Source organism: Neoarius graeffei, chromosome 3 (genome assembly GCF_027579695.1).
Source record: "Neoarius graeffei isolate fNeoGra1 chromosome 3, fNeoGra1.pri, whole genome shotgun sequence".
Classification (NCBI taxonomy): Eukaryota; Metazoa; Chordata; class Actinopteri; order Siluriformes; family Ariidae; genus Neoarius; species Neoarius graeffei.
The window spans coordinates 72,631,232-72,651,263 of NC_083571.1; the positions used below are offsets into that span (position 1 = coordinate 72,631,232).

Genomic DNA, 20,032 nt, shown 5'->3' on the forward strand with positions numbered 1-20,032 from the left:
TTAAAGAAGAATAAAGTTAATGCTTTGGAATGGCCAAGACAAAGTCCTGACCTTAATCCAATCAAAATGTTGTGGAAGGACCTGAAGCGAGCAGTTCATGTTAGGAAACCCACCAACATCCCAGAGTTGAAGATGTTCTGTATGGAGGAATGGGCTAAAATTTCTCCAAGCCGGTGTGCAGGACTGATCAACAGTTGCCGGAAGCATTTAGTTGCAGTTATTGCTTCACAAGGGGGTCACACCAGATACTGAAAGCAAAGGTTCACATACTTTTGCCACTCACAGATATGTAATATTGGATCATTTTCCTCAATAAATAATGGCCCTTTTCCACTACCCTTTTTCAGCTCACTTCAGCCCGACACGGCTCGAGTTTCGACTACCTCAGAACAGCACGACTCAGCTCGCTTCAGCCCTGCTCAGCCCCCAAAACTCGCACGGTTTGGAGTGGGGCTGAAGCAAGCCAAACTGAGCCGAGTGGGGCTAGGGGCATGAGGAGACACTCCCCTGTGCACTGATTGGTGAGGAGGAGTGTCCTCACATGCCCACACACGCCCCGCGAGCACGCTGGGATCTGTAAACACCGTAAACCCGGAAGAAGAATAATTACGAATTACGAGAATTTCTGAAGCCTTATGCGCCTCGCCTCATCTATATGCTCTTGCCAGTATCTGTTGGCGTTGTCGGTGACAACAAGCCACAGCACCAAGACCAGCAACACTAATGACTCCATGTTTATCGTTTACTATCCGGGTCGTAAGACTACCACTTAAAAGGTCACTGATGTCACTGTTTGCGCCGCCTAACGACATCACGTGACGTCCACCCACTTTCGCTAACTCCACCCAATGTGTCCACCCACTTCCAGCCAGCACGGTTCAGCGCGGTTGTAGTCGAAATGCAACTCCAACAGCCCCACTCAGCTCGACTCAGCCCAACTCAGCACCACACGGCTCAGCCCAACTCAGCCGCGTTGGTAGTGGAGAAGCGGCATAAATGACCAAGTATAATATTTTTTTGTCTCATTTGTTAAACTGGGTTCTCTTTATCTACTTTTAGGACTTGTGTGAAAAATCTGATGATGTTTTAGGTCATATTTATGCAGAAATATAGAAAATTCTAAAGAGTTCACAAACTTTCAAGCACCACTGTACAGGTAAGTGTTGTGAAGGAAATTTAGTAGATGAACATTCCTATTCTCTGTGTTTGTGTCCTTGGCTCAATGGCTGGTGATAAGCAGGCTGCCTTGTTTACGGTATGTTTCATGTTATGCTATGCCTAACCACGCATCCGCTGCGCATCTCAGAGCACACCAGGTGCATGCCCTAACAAAGAACCAATGTTTAGTTTCAAGGGCAAGCCTTGAGCCAATCACGTGCAGACGCGAGCAGTAAGCGAATGCCTTTAGAGTATAATAGATAACAGTGACTAAGACACAACTCAGAGTGTGCACTCTTGGCTTTACCTGAGGTGGTGTCTTCTTCTTTTCCTGTTTTATATCTCTGTTTTATAAGATCTACGATAATAAATAACTGAAAAGACAACTGCTAAGCATTCTGAAGTGTTTATTAGAAGTTTCCATTACAGTGTTTATAATTTATACTGAAGTGAACAACATAAAATTATACTATTAACAATACAATGGTTTAAAAATTCTTTCCAAAGGATTTAAATAGAAGTGAAGAAAATCCTTGTAGGATTGTTAGAATGTTGAGAAATTTTCAGGCAAATCAGAACCCTCATTAAGTCTCCAGCTTCAACAATTCAACATATTAGAATTTATTATATGAATATAGCTTTATGTATAAGAATGAAACAATTTGTCCATATTCTCTTTATCATATATATTATTGTGTGTTTTTTTCTGATCAGGCTTAGAGCTAGCAGTGCAATGCCACTGAAAGTAGAAGTGATAGAAGACACATCCATATCATGGAAAGTGAGCTGGCAATCACTGGTGGCATGGAATTACCTGCAAAATATAAACATTTAAATTAAATGTACAAAAATACATATTTAAACATAAAAATAAACAAGAAATTTGAGTATGGATACTAAGAAGTAATAAATAAATAACACAGTAATATCTTTGCATGTCGATACTGACCAAGGATCTGGGTGACACTGATGGAGTTTGGATCAACAGTGAAGTCCAAGTTGGCAAGTCCATTGGCAAGGGTGTCTTTCACTTGGGCCTCAGTAACATTGCCACCAGGACCGAAAGACAGAAGGCTATTTGTCAAAATAGAACCATTCCTGAAATTACACAAAGAGATACAGGTTAAAATTCAACCATTAATCAACAAAGAAATAAACATTCAGAGCCATCTCCTCCTTCTTACTTGAAGTTTAGGATTTGCATGAGGAGGAAGTTTTGAAAGGCTTTCTTGTACAATGGTTCAACCTAAAAGAAATTAGAAAAAGATCAAGTGAGTTAACAAAAGTGTTAAATACACTGATAGACCAGTTTATCACATTCAGTTCTAAATCTAGTTAAAGGCAATAAATAATGAATTTATTGAGACAACATTTGAGAAATGTTCAAATTCATATATAATTGACATGTCCATTGAATTGGACATCATAAGATTCAGAAATTAGAGAAACTGAACTGAGATATTGGGTGACTCCAAAAATTAGACATGTTCTGATTTACTTCTTAACAGAAAGATAACATTTGAACTATGATGAGTTCTTCAGGTTGTCTAATATGGCAGCAGAATTGCTCAGGTGGCAAAGTGACTCTTGTTTAAAAGAATCAGATAAATTGTTAATGGAAGCATTATCAATAATACATACCCCATTACGGATTTGTTTAGACTTTGTTGCAAACTGTGGAGAGCTTGTATTGGTCAGGGCTGCATCGAAGGTTTCGTTAATGCTGAAGATCAAGTTGAAAATTGCAGTTATGATTTGAGGCGAAGTGATAGGTGAAGGGCTGTTTGTCGTTATACTTGGGCTTGAAGTTGTGTTTGTTACTATTTATTGAGAGATTAAATAGGAATTAGAATATTTACATGAAGAAAATGATATTTAAATGCAATATCTTTGAAACTGTATACTGACCAGAAACCTTGGTGACATTTATAGAATTTGCAAGAATGTTCAAGTTTGAGTTGTTGGTAGCTGCATTAACAAGAGTGTCTTGCACTATGGTGTTATTTGGGGTGGAGCCAGTCTCACTGAATTCAAGGGTGGAGTCTGTCACAATAGAACCTTTGCTAAAATGTAACCACAGTGAGATATACATTGAAATTCTGAATCATCAAAAGTAAATATAAACAATTATTCAGAGCAATATTTCACATATTTCTCACCTGAATTTGTGAATTACCATCCTGATGAAGTTTTTGAACTTTTGTTTGTAAATTGGTTCAAGCTGAAAAAAACATTTAATGAAAAGATTTTTCATAAACACTGAAGTCATATGCATTGGCAGTGAAGTTTACTCACTTTTAGACCTTGATATTATGAAAGATAACAAGTAAGTCATATCCAAACAGAAAATGTTGAGATGCAGACAGTTGCTACACTGCATGGCAAATATAATCGAGTTCAATATGCAGATAGAAAGACAAAAGGAAGAATCATAAGTGACCAGTTTGTATGCCCTTTTGGCAGAAAGCTACCATTTATACCATTATAGGTCCTAAACATTATCTTGTATGGGAGTAGAACTATTTAGGCGGAAAGTTATTTGTCTTGTTCTGAAAATTAAAATGGAATGTAAATGGATCATCATTTTCAATAACAATTAAACATACCTGCTTACGGATACTTTTAGCTTTTTCTACAAACTCTGGAGAGCTGGTATCGGCCAGGGCTGGAACAAAGACTTCATTGATGCTAAAGACCAAGTTGAATGCTGCAGCTACTGGAGGAGTGTTTGTTGAACTGCTTGTAGTTGGACTCGGGGTTGAAGGCGTGCTTGTTGAAGCAGTGCTTGTAGTTGGACTCTGGGTTGAAGTCGTGCTTGTTGAAGTGGTGCTTGTAGTTGGACTCTGGGTTGAAGTCGTGCTTGTTGAAGCGGTGCTTGTAGTTGGACTCGGGGTTGAAGTCATGGTTGTTGAAGCGGTGCTTGGAGTTGTACTCAGGGACGAAGTTGTGCTTGTTGAAGCGGTGCTTGGAGTTGGACTCTGGGTTGAAGTCGTGCTTGTTGAAGCAGAGCTTGTAGTTGGACTCTGGGTTGAAGTCGTGGTTGTTGAAGCGGTGCTTGGAGTTGTACTCAGGGATGAAGTCGTGCTTGTTGAAGCGGTGCTTGGAGTTGGACTCTGGGTTGAAGTCGTGCTTGTTGAAGTAGAGCTTGTAGTTGGACTCGGGGTTGAAGTGATGGTTGTTGAAGCGGTGCTTGGAGTTGTACTCAGGGATGAAGTCGTGCTTGTTGAAGCAGTGCTTGGAGTTGGACTCTGGGTTGAAGTCGTGCTTGTTGAAGCAGAGCTTGTAGTTGGACTCGGGGTTGAAGTGATGGTTGTTGAAGCGGTGCTTGGAGTTGTACTCAGGGATGAAGTCGTGCTTGTTGAAGCAGTGCTTGGAGTTGGACTCTGGGTTGAAGTCGTGCTTGTTGAAGCACTTGGAGTTGGACTTGGGGTTGAAGTCATGGTTGTTGAAGTGGTGCTTGGAGTTGTACTCAGGGATGAAGTCATGCTTGTTGAAGCGGTGCTTGGAGTTGTACTCAGGGATGAAGTCATGCTTGTTGAAGTGGTGCTTGGAGTTGTACTTAGGGTCGAAGACGTGCTTGTTGAAGCAGTGCTTGGAGTTGGACTCGGGGTTGAAGTCATGGTTGTTGAAGCAGTGCTTGGAGTTGTACTCAGGGTTGAAGTTGTGCTTGTTGAAGTGGTGCTTGGATTTGGACTCGGAGTTGAAGTCATGGTTGTTGAAGCAGTGCTTGGAGTTGGATTCAGGGTTGAAGACGTGCTTGCTGAAGTGGTGCTTGGAGTTGGACTCAGGGTTGAAGTCGTGCTTGCTGAAGTGGTGCTTGGAGTTGGACTCGGGGTTGAAGTCATGCTTGCTGAAGTGGTGCTTGTAGTTGGACTCAGGGTTGAAGTCGTGCTTGCTGAAGCGGTGCTTGGAGTTGGATTCAGGGTTGAAGACGTGCTTGCTGAAGTGGTGCTTGGATTTGGACTCAGCGTTGAAGTCATGGTTGTTGAAGCGGTGCTTGGAGCTGGACTTGGGGTTGAAGTCGTGCTTGCTGAAGCTGTGCTTGTAGTTGGATGCAGGGTTGAAGTCATGGTTGTTGAAGTGGTGCTTGGAGCTGGACTCTGGGTTGAAGTCATGGTTGTTGAAGCGGTGCTTGGAGCTGGGCTTGGGGTTGAAGTCGTGCTTGCTGAAGTGGTGCTTGTAGTTGGACTCAGGGTTGAAGACGTGCTTGTTGAAGTGGTGCTTGGATTTGGACTCAGGGTTGAAGTCATGGTTGTTGAAGCGATGCTTGGAGCTGGACTCTGGGTTGAAGTCATGGTTGTTGAAGCGGTGCTTGGAGATGGACTCTGGGTTGAAGTCATGCTTGTTGAAGCAGTGCTTGGAGCTGGACTTGGGGTTGAAGTCGTGCTTGCTGAAGCGGTGCTTGTAGTTGGACTCAGGGTTGAAGTCGTGCTTGCTGAAGCGGTGCTTGGAGTTGGATTCAGGGTTGAAGACGTGCTTGTTGAAGTGGTGCTTGGATTTGGACTCAGGGTTGAAGTCATGGTTGTTGAAGCGGTGCTTGGAGCTGGACTTGGGGTTGAAGTCGTGCTTGCTGAAGCAGTGCTTGGAGTTGGACTCAGGGTTGAAGTCATGGTTGTTGAAGCGGTGCTTGGAGCTGGACTCTGGGTTGAAGTCATGGTTGTTGAAGCAGTGCTTGGAGCTGGACTTGGGGTTGAAGTCGTGCTTGCTGAAGCAGTGCTTGGAGCTGGACTTGGGGTTGAAATCGTGCTTGCTGAAGCAGTGCTTGTAGTTGGACTCAGGGTTGAAGTCATGGTTGTTGAAGCGGTGCTTGGATTTGGACTCAGGGTTGAAGTCATGGTTGTTGAAGCGGTGCTTGGAGCTGGACTTGGGGTTGAAGTCGTGCTTGCTGAAGCGGTGCTTGTAGTTGGACTCAGGGTTGAAGTCATGGTTGTTGAAGTGGTACTTGGAGCCGGACTCTGGGTTGAAGTCATGGTTGTTGAAGCAGTGCTTGGAGTTGAGATCGGGGTTGAAGTTGTCGAAGTGGTGTTTGTAGTTGGACTCAGGGATGAAGTAGAGGTTGTTGAATCAGTGCTTGTAGTTGTATTTGTGGATGTTGCATTTGTGGCTGTCAGACAGGAAAGATAAAGTTTGATTGACTATGTCCAGCAAACAAAAAAATATGCCAACCACACAGTGGTGTTCACTGTGAAATTCAGTTGTAACATGAGAGTTCTCCATAATCAAAAACAAAATTGGAAGCTCGTTCAGACTCTCAAAGTACGTAAATTAAATCTGGATCAAGCCTGCCAACAAAACTTTTCTCTTGCTTTCATATCATAATTGCTATGCAGTGTGTTATATAAAAATCATATAATATATTAAAATAAAGGGTACAAATCTAATTTCTGTGTAGGCTCAATATAGCACATTTCCAGAGGTCTGTATGTTGCATGACTGCAATTCACACATTGTCTTGCTAAATAATACAGCTTCTTGAGAGAGAAGATGGCATAGTTATTGACTGTGTACATTATATTTGATTGGTAAGTGTAATATTTGATTGATGATGCAAGGACGACAAAAACTGAGATAGAATTTAGATCCTCAGGGAGAACATAGGAAACACTTACCAATCAGACACAAAATGGCCAGTATAAGGCTCCAGTCCATTGTCTTGTTTATAACCTAAAAATAAAAATATATTTACACAAACTTTATTTACAAAATAGATGTAGTAAAAGTTAAGCAAAGTAAACAAAGTTTCCAGAAAAGACTTTCATCAGCTGTGTAAGAAAAGTGCATCTATGGGTGCAGGAGGTGAAATCAAATGATATTTCAGTTCGTCTATGATAGATAGATAGATAGATAGATAGATAGATAGATAGATAGATAGATAGATAGATAGATAGATATGTCATAAATAGATAATTAATTGATACTGAAATATAAAAAAGTTAAAATGCAAAAAGTAATTTAAAAAAAACCCTTCTTTATGGCAAGTTGTCAGTTACCAGTTTAGATAATACCCATGCTACATGAGAATAAAGGATAAAGATTATTTTGAATATACAGTTAGGCCCATAAATATTTGGACAGATACAACATTTTTCTAATTTTGGTTCTGTACATTACCACAATGAATTGTGAACAAAACAATTCAGATGCAGTTGAAGTTCAGACTTTCAGCTTTAATTCAGTGGGTTGAACAAAATGATCTGAAGTTTTTGTCTGAAGTTTAGTCTTTAACAAGTGAAATGCATGCTCAATTGGGTTGAGATCAGGTGACTGACTTGGCCATTCAAGAATATTCCACTTCTTTGCTTTAATAAACTCCTGGGTTGCTTTGGCTTTATGTTTTGGGTCATTGTCCATCTGTATTATGAAACGCCGACCAATCAGTTTGGCTGCATTTGGCTGGATTTGAGCACACAGTATGTCTCTGAATACCTCAGAATTCATCCAGCTGCTTCTGTCCTGTGTCACATCATCAATAAACACTAGTGACCCAGTGCCACTGGCAGCCATGCATACCCAAGCCATCACACTTCCTCCGCTGTGTTTTACAGATGTGGTATGCTTTGGATCTTGAGCTGTACCACGCCTTCGCCATACTTTTTTCTTTCCATCATTCTGGTAGAGGTTGATCTTGGTAGTGGGATCAACGAGAAAGATGGCTGCGTAGTTTGAGTTGTCCTAAGCCCCATCGAAATTAATCCAAAATAACCCATCATTTCTCCACGATTTTTGAAGTATTTTGTTAACTCAGTATTCAGTATTAACATTTCAGTCTGTACGGCACCTTACATGTGAAAGAATGTCCTCAACATTGAAATATTTTAAGCCCACACGAGGGAAGGGGGCAGCTGCTACAGAAACTGATGGAGCTAGCCAGACGCGGGATTCCACACAGAAAGCTAACTTGGAAAGCATCCTTGCCGAAGTGAGTAAAGTGAGCTCAATGCTCCAGAGAGTGGCGACTGATGTATCAACAATTAAAGGGACTATTGAGGAACTGAAAAATGCAGTGAAAGCCACAGAGGAACGACTAACTGAGGCGGAAGGGCGAATCTCTGACGTAGAGGACTCTACACAGCAATTGCTGCATAGCCGCAAACAGCAGGGCAAGCGCATAGATGACCTGTGGAGTCGGGTGGAAGATTTGGAAAATAGAACCCGCCGCAATAACGTTAGACTCCTGGGTTTAAAAGAGGGCATTGAAGGCGACAACTTGATCGAATCCGTTGGAAAAATACTGTCAGAGGGCCTGGACATAAACATTGATGACAAGGAATTCAAAATTGAAAGGGCACACCGCTCTCCTGGTTCTTCTCCAAATGAAGACCAGCCTCCAAGACTGGTGATGGTGAGATTTTTGCGTTCTACCGGGAGAGATAAAGTCTTAAAAGCTGCGAGAGAGAGCGGAGGTGCAGGATGGAGTGGATGCAATATCTCACTGTTTCCAGACATGACGAAAGCGCTGGCCTAGAGGAGGAAAACTTTCTTGACGGCAAAGCAGTTACTGCGTGACAAGAATGTGAAGTTTCGTCTGGCATTTCCTGCAACACTCAAGTTTACGTGGAAGGGGAAGAACAGAAAGTTTGACTTGGCAACTGAAGCGGTGAAATTCATCGAGCAGCAAATCACTTCACTACCATAAACTGTGACACATCCACCAAGCTAGGAGACTGAGAGGTATGATGGGGCTGGATGGCTTATACAGGTAGCTGTCTGTGAAGCCGAGTAGGCATCTTGGACATTCCACGACCTAAGTAAGGTTTTGTTTATGTTATGGACAGCGTTTTACTGAGAGGAGATTTTTCTGTTTTGTTTTTTCTTCCCTTTGGTGTGAAGGGAAGTTTTTGGTTGACCAGTTTGGTCTTGTTGGTTAGGGTTAAAAAGGAAAATGCAGATTTTCTATTAATGCTCAGTGGTACAAAAGACATAACTTATGTTTTTCAATTAGGATGGTCAGATAACAAGGGATAATATGTATACCAATATTTTCTTTTAATTCTGTTTTGCAATATGAATGGCTAATAGGGCGGCACGGTGGTGTAGTGGTTAGCGCTGTCGCCTCACAGCAAGAAGGTCCAGGTTCGAGCCCCGTGGCCGGCAAGGGCCTTTCTGTGCGGAGTTTGCATGTTCTCCCCGTGTCCGCGTGGGTTTCCTCTGGGTGCTCCGGTTTCCCCCACAGTCCAAAGACATGCAGGTTAGGTTAACTGGTGACTCTAAATTGACCGTAGGTGTGAATGTGAGTGTGAATGGTTGTCTGTGTCTATGTGTCAGCCCTGTGATGACCTGGCGACTTGTCCAGGGTGTACCCCGCCTTTCGCCCGTAGTCAGCTGGGATAGGCTCCAGCTTGCCTGCGACCCTGTAGAAGGATAAAGCGGCTAGAGATAATGAGATGAGATGAGATGGCTAATAGTACTTATGTCAAGGTAGTTTCCTGGAATATTACTGGTTGTGGGAACCCAGTGAAGAGGAAAAAGGTACTTCTATATCTTAAACACAAACAAGCCGATATAGCATTCATTCAAGAAACCCATCTACTGGATGAGGAAGCTAAAAAATTTAAGAGAGATTGGGTTGGTCATGTTTACTACAGTTCTTTTTCCAGCAAACGTAATGGAATTCTTATTTTGGTCCATAAGAGATTGAACTTTTCTATGTTGAAGGAGTACAAGGATGATAATGGTAGAATTATATGTACAGTATAGAAGGCAACATAAATGGGGGGAAATAACACTGTGTAATATTTATGCGCCTAACAAGGAGGATCCATCTTTCTTTTATGGACTGAATAGTATATTAGGAAATGCCCAGGGACAAATCATTTTGGCCAGAGATTTTAATCAGGTCTTAGATGGGATATTGGATAAGAGTAGATATTCAGGCGTCTCAACACCGAAGGATAGAGCGGCTATTCACATGCTGATGGAAGACATTGGTCTGGTTGATGTCTGGCATTTGGTCAATCCTAGAAATCAGGAATATACATTTTATTCCAACTGCCACAAATCTCATTCAAGAATTGATTATTTTTTGATCTCCCAGAGTTTAGTTAATGATATCGTTGATAGCTCTATTAATGCTATATCCTTATCAGACCACGCGCCTGTTGAGTTGTGTGTAAATATACATTCGGACAGGCTTCGGCGAGGCAGGCGGAGAATGAACACATCTCTATTACAGGATAAGGTGTTTTCTGTAGAACTAGCAGCGGATTTATCCTCATTCTTTGAAATTAATATGGGCAGTACAGAGAGCTTGGCTATGGTTTGGGAGGCATCCAAAATGTACATCAGGGGTAAATTGATTGCTAAATCATCAAAAAGGAAAAAAGAGCAAAACGATAGTATTAAAAAGTTAGAAGCTGAAATAAAGTCTATGGAAAAAGATTTGGCCAGACATTATTCTGAAAGTTTATTTAAAAACATTTGCAAATGTAAGTTTCAAATTCATGACATTTTCAATAAAAAAAAGCAGAATATGCTATGTTCAGACTTAAAACAAGATTTTATGAATCAGGGGAAAAGACTGGCAGACTTTTGGCTAGGCAACTAAAGGAACAGAACTCTGCCTATATAATTCCAGCAATAAGAGCAGGAGGGGCTCTTATAACATCTTCTAAAGGTATTAATGATGTCTTTAGAGACTTCTGTGAAAATCTTTATAGATCAACTGGTGCTATAAATGAGTTATCAGCCAGAGATTTTTTCTCAAACATAAATCTTCCAACCCTATCTACTGATCAGGTGACTCTTCTGGATGCATCAATAACCCAAGAAGAGGTTAAAACTACCATTTTGTTCATGAATACAGGGAAATCACCAGGCCCTGATGGGTTTCCTGTGGAGTATTATAAGGAATATATTAATATAATTACTCCAATATTGACAATTGCGTTTGAGGAAGCATTTCGAAGTGGCTCACTTCCACCGTCTTTTAATGAAGGTCTGATATCTCTGATACCTAAAAAGGGGAAGGATCATACAGATCCTATGAATTTTAGACCAATCAGCCTCATCAATGTAGATAGAAAAATATTGGCTAAGGTGCTGGCCCTAAGACTTGAAACCATTTTACCACATATTATACATGTTGATCAAGTAGGCTTTATAAAAGGAAGGTCTTCTACTGATAATTTGAGCTTATGCATTTAATATGATTGAATGCTTCTAGCACAATGCCGGTGGCAGCAGTCTCACTAGATGCAAGGGCGGCTTTCGACAGGGTCGAGTGGGGGTTCCTGCACTCTGCCCTGCTAAGGTTTGGCTTTGGCTCTGGTTTTGCAAAATGGGTCAAAATAATATACAATCAACCCAAAGCTTCAGTTTTGACAAATGGTCTTATTTCATCTCCTTTTGATCTTTCTAGAGGAACGCGACAGGGATGCCCCTTGTCACCTCTCTTGTTCACAATTGCACTGGAACCCCTAGCAGTGACTATAAGAATGAATTCTGCCATTAAGGGAGTAGAGGGTGGTGGAACCGAGCACAAGCTAATGCTTTACGCTGATGATATTCTTTTCCTTACTAGTGATCCTCATAACTCTTTGCCTGCATTAATGAACACCACTGATATATACTCTACATTGTCTGGTTACCAAATTAATTGGACCAAATCAGAGGGGATGCCCATATCCAAGCATTGTCACCCACGCATGCTAACACAGTATAATTTCAGATGGATTCCTAAAGGCATGATTTATCTGGGTATAAAATTAACGTCTGAGATAGGTGAGATGGTGACACTGAATTTTGAGCCTCTTCTTCAAAACATTAAAACAAGCCTGGAAAATGGGGAAAGTTAAACTTGAGTCTTTGGGGGAAGATAAATGTCATTAAAATGGTAATAGCGCCACAATTTAACTATATATCTATGATGTTACCCCTGTGTAAGCCTGATCACATTTTTAAACAATACAAAACCATAATCAGAGACTTTCTATGGGCGGGAAGAAAACCCAGATTTAAATGGAGTAAAATGTGTGCACCCAAGGAGAAGGGGGGACTTGGTCTTCCTGATGTTAGGCTGTATAGTTTGGCATTTGAAATGGCTAAGATAACCTATCACTGGAGGGGAAATGGGTCTGAATTAGTGTGGGCTAATATAGAGACAAACTTGGCGGCACCATTTCATCCAATGCATGTCCTATCCCAGTGTTTAAAAAATAAAGATAAAGATATAAATCCAGTTATTAAGCATTCTCAAGAGGTTTGGGCAAAGGTTCACAAATTGCACAAGATCTCCCACTACAAACAACTGTATGCTTCACTTTGGCTCAACCCAGAAGTGAAGATTGGGAAGCAGAAGGTTTTTTGGAAAAGATGGCTGGAGAAGGGTATATGCACTGTAAAAGATCTTTACAAAGAAGGGACATTTATGTCATTCAATGACCTTGTTCAACAGTACCAGTTGTTGGAAAACGGTGATTTCTGGAAATATTTACAAATTAGACACTGTAATTAAAAGGTTTGAGTCACAGAATCTAACCAACCCGATTGTTGACTATCTAGAAAACCCTCTAAATCGCAAGGCATCAACATTCTATCAAAACTCAATGTCTTTAACTAGTGGCATATGTGACCATCTGAGAATAATTTGGCAGAGAGACCTTAACTGTGAAATTAGTGAGGATACATGGTGTAACTGTCATAGTTTGTTTTGTTATTTTTTGTTTTCATTAAATATCATGTTTGTAATGTCCAAGAATATGTTGTGTTTAATTTGATATTTACGCTGGGTCATGTTGGGTTAGGCGATGTCACGTGTTGCACACGGACATTATTAGGTGCCGTACCACTCGCCTAGGTGATGGACTTGACTATGCTCATGGCCATGTTACAAGCCGCGGGCTAGTTTGAAATGTTTGATGCTGTGTTTTTAAGCTTTAAGTCTCATTCCCTCTTCAGTTATATGCAGCCAGCGATGTATGTTTGGTTCTTGTCTTTGCTGTTTTTGATTTATATTGCGTTGTATCTGGGTTTATGATTTTTCTACTGATTTTGTGTTGTTTGTACTGTCAGTTTGACGGTGGATGAAAGATGAACGAAGTGGATTTTATGGATTACGTTATTAAAAGATTGATCATCCATCAGTAACTAAAACTTGGCTCAAGTGTGATTCCTGGAGGGCGTGATAGTCAAACTCGACCTGCAAGCAAGTCCAGGCGGATCTGTAGTCAATTCAACCTGCTCTGTCTGCAGCCTCCTTTAATCCCCAAGCACGGCCTGCACGAACTTGTGTGGGCAACCGTTCACTCATCCGAACTACCTGAGCTCGTGTGGTACGGACTGGAGTCATTGGATTTTCGAGAACTTAAAACGGGCTCAGATGTGTACTACGAAAGAAAAAGGAATGTTGAACTGCTCAACCTGCGCGTGCCGGAGGACGTATTTAAGACTCTCTTTGCATTTGACTGAAGGTTCCTTAAATGTGATATATGCTTAATGACTCGATTTAGAGTGTTTTCTTGGTCAAAATACAGTCTGTGGACAATATTGTGTTACTGACATAATTTGCACACCAGTAAGCTTAATTTTTTCTGAAAGTAAATGCATTATTTTATATTGTGAAAGTTGCTTTGTACCTAGTAAACGCCTAATTTGCACAGAAAAGTGATCTTTTTACATGAAAGTATTGCACATTTATGGTAATTTGCATTTGAATTTGCACATTTAAGAAGCAAGTTATTATTTTTTAACCTTTGGTTGACCATTTCATAGCTTACCCCTTGTGTATTGCTCATGCATATGCTTAAGCTTATGCTTAAGTCCTGCATAGTGTGTATGTACACTTCTTTGAGGGATAGTGGCGGAATTTGGTTGTTTTATGATCACATTTTTAACTTATCTTCACTAAGGCTTACTTCACCTAGTGCTTAATTATATATCGAATACAATTCTTTAAAATGTTTGAATCAAGTAAAGAAGTTGAACTACCTAAAGAGCAAGCTGGAGAGTCACAGCAGGAAAATGAGTCTAATGCTCAGAAAGCCGTACACTCTGAGGAGCCTCGCAGGAGCAATAGAGCCCGTACACTGACAGAAAAGGGCAGGGAATTGCAGAGTGGAAAACTAAAAACATTGCTTCTTCGCTTTGAGGATGCTTATGACTGCTGGAAGGTTCTTGCTAAAATAGAGAAAAAATCAGTCACAAGGAATGATCCAAATGACATTTTACAAGACAATGTTATTCGTATGCAGAAGGAGCAAGAAGAACTGTACAATCTTTATGAAACATACAAGGCTATTGATATTCCACCTCATGCTATGCGTTGCAAGCTGGATAAGAGCACAGCAATTACACAGACTGTAAGACAAAATGCTGCAGCTCAAATGCAAGGAGCACTCGAACAGATCATTTGGCTTGATGCTGACTCTGTTTTTGCCTCAACTGCCTCCAGCATCTCACTTCCTGTATACAATGGCTGTGATGGTAATTCTATTCATTCTTGTGTATCAGTAAAACGTCAAGAAGCTGCCGCTGAGTATGCTCACACTAGGGCAGTACTAAAAATAATGGCTGAACAAGAGCATTGCCAGGAGGAGCTACAAGCACTTGATGCAGAGATTAAGAAGATAGCAGTAGAACAAGAAGCAGCAGCAAAGTCTCATCGCCTTGAAGAAGAGAGAGAAGAAATTGAACGCAAGATTGAGAAGCAAAAACGAGAGGAAGCACTCTTAAAGAAGCAAGAAGAGGAGAAAGCAGCCAGAAGGCAGTCTGTAGAGACCCTGAAAAGACAGATTGAATGTTTAGAAAAGTTAAAATCTCTGAATGCTGCCAAAGCGAGACTTCAGGTGTATGACGAAGGTGATGCTGACTTGCAACAAGTCCTTGTATCTGAGCCTCTAGATGTTAAGCATACAAGTAACAAAATTGCTAGATCAGAGTTACAGCTACAGCCTGTGAGTGATGTGCTTTCTAGAAGCATTCAGACAGATAACTCAGATCTGGTCAATCTTTTGGCTGAAGCCATCTCTGTGAACAGGCTACCTACTCCAGAGCCCACCATCTTTTGTGGTGATCCACTTAAGTTCAGCCATTGGAAGTCCTCATTTCAAACGCTAATAGAACGAAAGAACATACCAACTTTTGAGAAAATGTTCTTTCTTCAAAGATGTGTGGGAGGCACTGTCAGCAAAGCCCTGGAGGGTAACTTTCTGCTTAGCTCAAAGGACTCTTACAGTTCAGCCTGGGAACTGCTCAATGATCAATATGGTCAGCCATTTGTCATTGCTAAAGCATTTAGAGACAAGCTGTATGCCTGGCCAAAAATAAGCAATAAAGACAGTAGAGAATTAAGATGATTTGTGGACTTTTTGCGCAGCTGTAATTGTGCTATGAACGAGAATGAGAACCTACATGTACTTAATGATGCAATGGAAAATCAAAAACTTGCTGCCAAGTTGCCTGATTGGCTGAGCCTGAGATGGAATCGGAAAGCCACACAGTACCAGCTAGAGCATGGCAGCTTTCCCAATTTAAGTTACTTTATTACAGTTTTTTCAATGGAGGCTGCTATAGCTTGCAACCCAATAACATACCATGAAGCATTGCGGCCCTGTGAGATTGATAAGGCTAAGAATACAAGTACAGCCGTTTCCAACACTCAAACCTTCAGTGCAAAGACCTTTAACACCAGTACAAATGAAGGGGGTCCACCACATGTGTTCTTTGTAAGAGAACTGGTCATAGCCTACAGAAGTGCCAAACTTTCTTAGAAAGGCCACTTGCTGGCAGAATAAAATTTGTTCAGAACAAAAGGCTGTGCTTTGGCTGTTTAAACCCTGGCCATCAGTCCAAGAGCTGTCCCAGAAGGATGTTTTGTGATGTTTGTTCAAGACGCCACTCTACCTCGTTACATGAAGATCGCCCACAACAACAAAGACAACAGTTTGAGGTGGTAAATTCCAGTGAACAGTTGCTCTCAACACCACAAGATGATATTGCACAAGCCACATCTAACAGGGTTATGCAGGATGACCATAGCATGCAGACGTCAGCAACAGTACCCGTGTATGTGTCATATGGTTCAGATAAGGAACTCCTTGTTTATGCGTTGTTAGACTCAGAGTGATTCTTCCTTTATCTTAGAAGAAGTGGCTGATGCACTGGAGCTGGAAGGCGAACCAGTAAAGCTTAAGGTGTCAACAATGTCATCAAGGGGAACCATCGTATCTTGTAAGAGGCTTAAGGGACTGCAGATAAGGGGGCTGTCTTCATCCAAAAAGATCACAGTGCCAACAGCTTATACTTGTGAGTTCATTCCGGCCAATCGATCACATATTCCAACTCCAGAGATTGCAAGAGCATGGCCGCACTTGAAACATCTTGCGCCACACATTTCTCCGCAAAGGAAGTGTGAGATCGGCCTATTAATAGGGTATAATTGCCCACAAACCTTAATGCCAAGGGAAGTAGTATGTGGAGAAGGAGATCAACCCTTTGCTCAGAGAACAGACCTAGGTTGGAGTATAGTGAGCTATGTCCAACATTCTGAGCATGGCTGTGATGCAATTGGAGTGAGTCATCGCATCATAGTGAAGCAAATAATCCCTCAATCCAAATTATCAGCTCATCTAAAAGGACCATTACAGCAACCAGTTCAGCTTAAAACTGAAGTTCATTTTGTTCTCAAGACCCAGGTCAAGGAAATGGTCACTCCTGAAGATGTCATGAAAGTGCTGGAAGCCGATTTCAGTGAACAAGTAGAAGATGTAACATTTTCCCAGGAAGATTTTCTGTTTCTGACTAAGTTGAAGGATGGAATAAGACACAAGCTGGATGGACATCTTGAAATGTCCCTTCCATTCAAACAAGAAAGACCAAAGCTGCCTAACAATATGTCCTGTGCTGTCCAGTGTTTGATGTGTTTAGGCAAAAGACTGAGGAAGGATCAGCAATATTGCTCCGACTATATTAACTTTATGGAAGATTTCATTAGTCATGGCGATGCAGAAAAGGTCCCAAAAGAGGAAGTAAACAATGATCCAGCTTGGTACATTTCCCATCATGGTGTTTTATCACCTTAAAGGTCCCATGGCATGAAATTTTCACTTTCTGAGGTTTTTTAACGTTAAAATGAGTTCCTCTGACCTTCTTAAGTCACCCCAGTGGCTAGAAATTTCATAATGTGTAAACCAAACTATGCCCAACATTTGAGAATGGCGCATCAAAACGACGCGTTGATAAACTCTTCCCTTGCCTAAGTCAGCAAGGGAGATGATCCCCACGCCCCCCCTCTAGATTCCCACCCACTGTATGGATTGCCCGCCCAACTCAAAAGTTGCTGTTTGTCCTACCAAGCCTACTGCGCATGCGCGAAGCCTACTGCGCATGCGCAGAACACATGACTACATTTTGTAGTGAGGAGCCCATAGAAGACACAGCATGGAAATTGTGCTGTACAACACAACACAGAAAGGAGTCTGTTTTTACTGCCGACGGGAGAGCCCCTGAAGACGCAGTGGCTTAATTTTATTTACTTCAATAATACGCCATCGAGTCTACCTAAGACGGTGTATGTTTGTCGGAAGCATTTTCCTGAGGAATGTTTCCACAACTTGGGACAGTACAGGGCAGGTTTTGCACATCAACTGTCACTGAAGCCTGGGTCTGTGCCAAGCATCCCTGCTGCATCAGCAACAAACACCGAACAAGTAAGTGTATAACTGGTCATTTTGCCGTGTTTTAAAATCGGTGCGTTAGCCTAGCAATGACTACATTAGCTGTGCATCTAACCACTTCCTGCAGTTAGCCAGGTATTCTGCGCTACAAAACTAAAGAGCATGCAGCATGCTCTGTTAAACTGAGTTTAGTCTGGAAATTGACTGTAACTTATGAACTTATGTTTGACTATTGCTCCGCAATGCATGTCTTCTGTTGGATAAGCGATATGTTGCTGTAGTTGCTGCTTCTATCCTCTTTGGTTATGGAGTGCATATTCAAGCTACCATCTGTGGGATTATGACTGAACCCCTCTAAGTCAGAATCCTGCCTAGACGTGACGATACCGCAGCGCCATGGATCTTCGGTTGGTCTGGCGAGGTCGCGCAGGTGGCCCTCCAGCGGCACCGGCCGCACGTGGAGGCAGCGGTTCTCCCAGGGGCGAGTTGGAGGGAAATGGCAAAGTCCCCACTCCTCCATGGTAAAATTGCTCAGTTTTACCATGGGCCTCAGGCTGAAAAAAAAGGACAAAGTCCCAGTTTTACCATGGGCTCGAGTTGTACCATTTTTTTAGACAGGGCGGACGGACCAGGGCATTCGCCCGCCTGGCCGTGCCCGATGAGGAGCGCTCTCGGCCGGCTTGGGAGGCAGACGGCAGCCCCTCCCCATGGCACGCCCCCACCGTCTACCCTTCCCCGCCTCCTGCTTCTCATTAGCAAAACGACGCACTGGGAAAAGCGCTGAAATGGGGCTTTCTCCCAGGAGGCTATATCTACGTACCGAGGGGTTCATTTCGAGAAAGGCTGCAGATATAACATCCGGAAGCCTCCACGAGCCCGTTTAAAGCATCAACAAACCACCATGCCATGGGCCCTTTAGAAAGCCTGGAAAAATACGTGTTGTCTTTGATTGCTCTGTTAGATTCCAAGATGTATCTTTAAATGACCACCTTCTCACTGGGCCAGAACTTACAAATACCTTGCTGGGAGTCCTTTGCAGGTTCCGCAAGGGCCCTATTGCCATCACGTGATATAGAACGAATGTTCCATCAGTTCCACGTGAAATCTGATGACAGAGACTACTTGAGATTCCTTTGGTGGGAAAATGGCAACCTTCAGTCTCCTCCATCAATCTTTCAAATGAAAGTCCACCTCTTTGGGGCAGCCTCTTCACCTGGCTGTGCCAACTTTGGCCTTCAACACCTAGCCCTTAAAGCCCAGGTTCAGTTTGACCAGAACACAATTAAGTTTGTCAAGAGAAACTTTATGTAGATGACGGGCTCATTAGTGTAACCTCTGATACTGAAGCAATCTGACTCATTAAGGAGGCAAAGGAGTTGTGTAGTACAGGCAAGCTGCATTTGCACAAGTTTACTTCTAACAGTATGGAAGTCCTGAAGTTTTAATGTTAAGTATGAAATCAACTAATATGTGATTTGGTGGGAGTGTAACTGTCATAGTTTATTTTTTGTTTTCATTAAATATCATGTTTGTAATGTCCAAGAATATGTTGTGTTTAATTTGATATTTACGCTGGGTCATGTTGCGTTAGGCGATGTCACGTGTTGCACACGGACATTATTAGGTGCCGTACCACTCGCCTAGGTGATGGACTTGACTATGCTCGCGGCCATGTTACAAGCCGCGGACTAGTTTGAAATGTTTGATGCTGTGTTTTAAGCTTTAAGTCTCATTCCCTCTTCAGTTATATGCAGCCAGCGAGGTATGTTTGGTTCTTGTCTTTGCTGTTTTTGATTTATATTGCGTTGTATCTGGGTTTATGATTTTTCTACTGATTTTGTGTTGTGTTGTGTTTGTACTGTCAGTTTGACAGTGGATGAAGGATGAACGAAGTGGATTTTATGGATTATGTTATTAAAAGATTGATCATCCATCAGTAACTAAAACTTGGCTCAAGTGTGATTCCTGGAGGGTGTGATACATGGAGTCAAATCATAGCACAAAATGGCAGATATGTCAAAGATGCCAGAGGGAAGTTTATCCAATATAAAGTTCTACACCGCTATTATTGGACTCCCTGTAGGCTTTTTAAGGTAGGGCTCACAAACAATTTATGTTGGAAGTGTACAAAAGAGATGGGAACTTTTTTGCATGTCATATGGGAATGCCCCATGGTTAAGCCATTTTGGCACAGTGTGCTGAAATATCTGGAGGCATGGGCAGGAGTGACCCTGCCAGTATCCCTGCATTTGTCTTTTGGGAGA

General features: G+C 41.9%; 1 protein-coding gene across 1 annotated transcript; it reads right to left on the reverse strand.

Moving 5' to 3' along the window:
• Positions 1-3,846: 3,846 nt before the first annotated feature.
• On the reverse strand, positions 3,847-6,375 carry LOC132882607 (probable cyclin-dependent serine/threonine-protein kinase DDB_G0292550). The gene is made up of 2 exons (XM_060915696.1): positions 6,325-6,375; positions 3,847-6,195 (listed from the first exon to the last, which is right to left on the reverse strand). The coding sequence occupies exons 1-2, from the start codon at positions 6,373-6,375 to the stop codon at positions 3,847-3,849; spliced, it is 2,400 nt and encodes a 799-aa protein (XP_060771679.1).
• Positions 6,376-20,032: the final 13,657 nt, after the last annotated feature.